Here is a 5,398-nt window from a genome sequence, read left to right on the forward strand (position 1 = left end):
TGTAAATAAGGAAATGATCATTTTATCCATAAAAATCTATTATTAAAAGGGGCATTTTTGTCCCATTCAATTGTTGGCAACTTTCCCCTTAGGTGGGAAGGTTATTTACCCACCTAGGAGATAAGTGATACAAGAAAATAAACAACTTTCCCTGGTCCCCACATAAATCTGAAAAAAAGAACATATGATTCTTGGCTGAGAATCAAAATCTCATTGATCAACTTTCCCCCTCTCAAAATTCAAAAAAAGAATGCCCCCAAAAATCTCCTCTTTGTGGGCTTCAACCATGACTATTGCTTCCATTCCTTGTATTACTGATTGCCTTAGATAACATAAATAATGAGTGTTATGCTACTGATAGTACTTTTATGGTGTACATACCATGGAACATATTCTGCCATGAAGGGCAATGGATTACAAAGCTTGATCAGATTTTGCTTCAAGATGTTAGTGAATATAAAATAGCAAATGATAGATGGTGGATTACAAAGCTTAATCAGATTTTGCTTGATGAAAACAACATTGCCATTGCATGTGGTCTATGGGGATCTGATTTTGAATGGGCTTAATAGAAATGATAGCCATTCAGATTTCATGTGAAATCTGAAAACCATATGGGATTTGGAACAACAGGGAAAAAAACAAAGGCCAAAACTTTCATTTAAATAAAAGAAAAAGTTTCGAAAGAAGTCATAAATTTTGGAAGAAGAAGAAGAAGAAGATGATGATGATGATGATGATGATGATAATGAAGAGAGGCCTTGAGCATGATTTATTCAAGGGCACTTTGGTAAAAAATAATAATTTGAGCTATGATGGCTATTTCAAAAAAAGTTCTTTAATGTTTTAAATGCAAAAGGATCATGCACCCCTAGGTGTAAAAAAATAGGAGTTTTTACCGTTTAGTCCACCCCTAAAAATCTTAGTTCCACCAAGGTGGAATGAATCTTGACTGTGGATCGATGTCAAATCCATGGGCAGGTTGCGGTTTATAGGGGGCTACTAGTAGACTAGGAAGGGGCTGTAATGTGGAGTGCAGTCTACTTATTCCAAAGAAATAAACAGAGAAGTACACTTCAGCCCACCATAGAATTATGAAATTACATCCCCCTAGCCTCCTAAAAATCGCATCCTGCCTGTGGATTTGGCATCAATCCACCATTAGGATTCATCCCACCTAGTGGGGTTAAGAATTCTGAGGTGGGCTTAACAGTCATTCTCCCAAAAACAAATGGGTAAAATAAACCTCCTATGTGTTTCCTAACAATCATAAAAACTCTCTTATATTTTCACTTTAACAAAAGCCTCCCCTATAATTTTGTAAAAAAACATATAGTTACCTCCCTTCCATCATAATTCCATATGATACATTTATATTTTGAAAGTACCTTTATTGCCTTTATATTTATCAATTGAAATATAAAATTACCAAAATACCCAAGAAAGCACTGCTCGTCTTCCTCGCACAATAACTAAGAACCAAAGGTGTTGAAGAAAGTTGTCCTCCATCCATCAATTCCCTCCTCTCTTCCTTTCTCTCTCTCCTATCTTTATTCTTCTATCTCCTCTCACTTTTTATTCTTTTTTTTTCTTTTGCAAATTTAGACTTGCATTTCACAACAAAGAAGAAAGATATAATAAATAAGAAAAAAAGAAGGGAAATTGTCTAAAACTCACCATGTCAGTAAGTTTTTAATTTCCAAAACTCACCTTCCGTTAGTGTACTATTAATGCTTCTTAACAGAGGTATCCATGTCAGCATAAATAACAGTTTTCATGGCTAAATTGTCCTTGAATGGTGAGTTAGAGGCAAAATGGTCTTTTTTAGTTTTCAATTTTCTTGTTTTTTTTTTTACATTTTTAGTGTTTTGTTATAATTTACAATGTTTTTTTTTTTATAATTTATGTTTTTTACATTTTTCTATTTTCTACAATCTATAAAATGTTTTGTATTTTTGTTATTTATTACAGTTTTTTGTGTTTTTTTCTACAATTTTTATTTTTTGGTTTTGTTTTTCAATTTCTATAGTTTCTATAATTTGAAAATAATTTTTTATTTTGTTTGAAATTTCTAGAATTTTTATATTTTTTGTACTATTTTTGTTTTTATGTATTTTATATTTGAAAATATATTTTTTTGAACTTTTCCCTTTTTCATGTCTAAATATTAAAATGGTAATATATTAACACCCGTTAAATTATTTTGTATATATTTTTATTTTTCTATGAAGGTTAAAATGGTAATATATTAACACCCGTTAGTCCGTTTAATGTCAAATTAATGACATGGTGAGTTTTAGACATTTTGAAAAGTTGTGGTGAGTTTAAGAGAAATGTTGAAAACTCATGGTGAGTTTTAGACAATTTCCCAAAAAAGAAAAATATGAATGCAAGAAAATGTGTTATTTTCTATTTGAAAATTAAATCCTTTGTTAGATCCTATAAATCATGATTATTCATTTATCATTGTCATCATCAACTACATTGTAATCAATCACAAAGCTATCCACAATTGACGTTTCCATATTGATTTCCAGCAACTCACACATGTGACAATCCTCGTCTACCCACTCTTAAACTTTAATATCTAGCAGGGTGGTGGAAACCATATTCATCCATGGCAATAGTGAGAGATTGAATTATATAACCGGAACCATTAGTGAGGGTTGTTGTATTTTTTTTACCCATGTACAGTGGTGCCCTTTTCGCACTATCACCAACTTCTGACCAACTTACAACCTTTCACTTTCCCCTATAGACTATGTTTGAAGAGAGAGAAAGGGAATGGGGGTGATAGATTCATAGACCATGCCTCCAGCTCTCTGCAATTGATTTTGTTTATGAGAAAGTCCATGTGTATGTGATGGACATAGCAAATGAAAGAGAATGAGGCAAACTTGAGAGAGAGAGAGAGAGAGAGAGAGCTATTGAAGATTAGCCTGTTTTGTGTTGTTTTAAGAGTTGTTATGTTATGTTAGTTGTTAGATAGGAAGTGGGGACCATATTAGTTATGTGAGTCCAAATTTTATTATTTTTTTTAGTATTTTATATGTTGTTTTATGTTTTGCTGCCCTATAAGGGCATAGTAGTCTTTGTACTCCTCTTATATTTTTAATATAAATAATAAGTGAAGAGGGCGGCCAGATTATTGCTCTCTTTCTTCTCAAGATCTCTTCTTCTTCTTCTTCTCTCATCCTTATCTCTTCAAGAAAACACTCTTTTCTTCCACATTTTTTATTTCAGCAGAATTCTACTTGGTATTAGAGCCTCGGCTAGGGTTCTTGAAGCATTCTCATGTAGCCCTAGATCAGCTGACCGCATGAAGTAACAAAGGGATGATCGATCTGCTATAGATTAACCATTTCTTGGATTTTTTTGGTGAGATCTAGTCATTAGGAAGGTGATCTTCATTTTGGAATCAAACTCAGGAAGAACTAGAGTACGGGGAAGAGTCCTAGAAAGGATGGACTCTTTGTTTTTTATCTGATCTTGCTCACATAGGTATCGTTGGATTTCTTTAATTTTCTGTAAGGGGTGGTTAGTTTTTTGGACCTTTATGGGCCTTTTGGAGCGGGCAATTCACTATTCTCTTTGTTAGGAGACGCTGGGAGGATAGAGATTTCTCTCCGATTAGGGTTTTCTTTTCCCGTAAGGGTTTGTTCCTGTGTCTGTGGTTTTAATTGTTCTTAGAGGCTCTCAACCTTCTTTCTTTCTGATTGTTGAGATGTTTGAAGCAAGGTGGAGAGTTGGAGTACCAAGCTAAATTCCACCGATACCATGGGATTGGTCATTGGAGGTGGTAGTGATATTTTTGGGTTTAGAATCATTACTACAATAAAACTTGATGGTACAAACTATTTAGAATTGGCACAATCAGCCAAGATGGCCATTGGTGCCCACGGGAAATTATGGTACATCACTGAGGAGGAGAGGAAACCAGATATAGATTCCTCTCGGTGGGTACAGGAGAATTACATAGTGATATCTTGGCTGTGTAATTCTATGCTACCTCACATTGGCAAAATATTTCTATGGGCTAACACTGCAAAGAAGATTTGGGATGGAGTAACTGAAACCTATTATCAGAAACAAAATGTAGCCAGAGCCTATCAGCTAAGGAATCAGGTGATTAGTATAAAACAGGGTAACAAACACTTTGCCATGTATTTCTCTATGCTGAAAACCCTTTGGTAGGAGATAGATCACTTAGAAACTGTGGTGTTGGAAAGTTTTAATGATGCAACAACCTATCAGAAACTAGTAGAGAAAAATAGGGTTTCTGAGTTCTTGGTAGGGCTGAACCCTGAATTTGATATTGCTAAGTAGCATATCCTTTCTAGGGAGAGTATGATACTCTCTCAAGCCTATGCCTTTGTTTCTAGAGAGGAGAGCAAGAAGAATGTCATGATAAGACAGCCTGGGGTTGACTATGGTTAGTACAACCAAACCTAAGTTGAATGGAGACGGAGGGAGTAGTGAGACTATGAGAGAGGATAAGGACTTGGTGTGCGATTACTATAAGAAGCCTAAGCATACCAAAGATACTTGTTGGAAGCTTCATCCACATCTTATGCCTGCTTGAATCAAGAACAAGAAGGGAAATGCAAATGTGGCCACTATAGGGGACTCTTCGGTCCCTCTTTCATAAACTGATTAGGAATCCATTGTAGTAGTAGCGGTGATAACAAAATTGGAAACGTTTAAACAACTTATGAGTAAGAAAGATATAACTAGTTCTAGCCTTTCAGATGGATAACAAAGTGCAAGAGCCAACTACACCATTTCTTTTGCTCATACAGGTAGTTCATATGCAACTGCAAATCTTGCATCCACTTCAGGTAAGGAGGGACCTCCCTCGATTATAGACTCAAGAGCATCTGAGCACAAGAATAATGTTCCTACCCTCTTCAGTTCTTATTAGTTGTGCTCTGGTAGAGATAGAGTCTTTACATCAGATGATTCACATATTCCCATTGCTGGGAAAAGGACAGTTAGAGTGACCAATGATATAACTCTGTCTTCTATTTTACATGTCCCTAGAATTCATACCAACCTACTTTTTATTAGTTTTTTGACAAAAAAATTGAATTGTTCAATGACTTTCCTTCCTAGTAATTGTGTTTTACTAGATCTGGAGTCAAAGAAGATGATTGGGAATAGTAGTAGTGGATCAGAATCAATGAATCAGATTATGCTCTGGCATAATCAGTTGGGGCATCTTTCTTTTGGTTCTTTAAAATTTATGTTTCCAAAGTTATTTGAGTCTCTTCAGTTATCTATCTTAGAGTGTGAGAGTTGTCAATTGGGAAAAACATTGTAGACATTATTTGAAACTAAGTAATAAAAAAGGTGCTTTTGCTTTTGGTGTTGCTCACACTGATGTATATGGACTATATCA

At 34.8% G+C, this 5,398-nt stretch overlaps 1 protein-coding gene across 1 annotated transcript; it reads left to right on the forward strand.

Moving 5' to 3' along the window:
• The first annotated feature begins 3,777 nt into the window (after positions 1 to 3,777).
• Positions 3,778 to 4,326, forward strand: LOC148864232 (uncharacterized). Its single transcript, XM_088976306.1, has 2 exons — positions 3,778 to 4,125; positions 4,195 to 4,326. Exons 1-2 carry the CDS (start codon positions 3,778 to 3,780, stop codon positions 4,324 to 4,326), a joined length of 480 nt encoding a protein of 159 aa, XP_088832432.1.
• The last annotated feature ends 1,072 nt before the right edge of the window (positions 4,327 to 5,398 follow it).

Source organism: Nelumbo lutea, chromosome 3 (genome assembly GCF_056320005.1).
Source record: "Nelumbo lutea isolate HS-2025 chromosome 3, American lotus-T2T, whole genome shotgun sequence".
NCBI classification, from domain to species: domain Eukaryota; kingdom Viridiplantae; phylum Streptophyta; class Magnoliopsida; order Proteales; family Nelumbonaceae; genus Nelumbo; species Nelumbo lutea.

Coding starts and splice junctions, on each gene's coding strand:
- LOC148864232 (XM_088976306.1), top strand. CDS start 3,778: ATGGGATTGGTCATTGGAGGTGGTAGTGATATTTTTGGGTTTAGAATC. Junction 4,126..4,194: donor CCTATCAGCTAAGGAATCAG/GTGATTAGTATA, acceptor ACCCTTTGGTAG/GAGATAGATCACTTAGAAAC.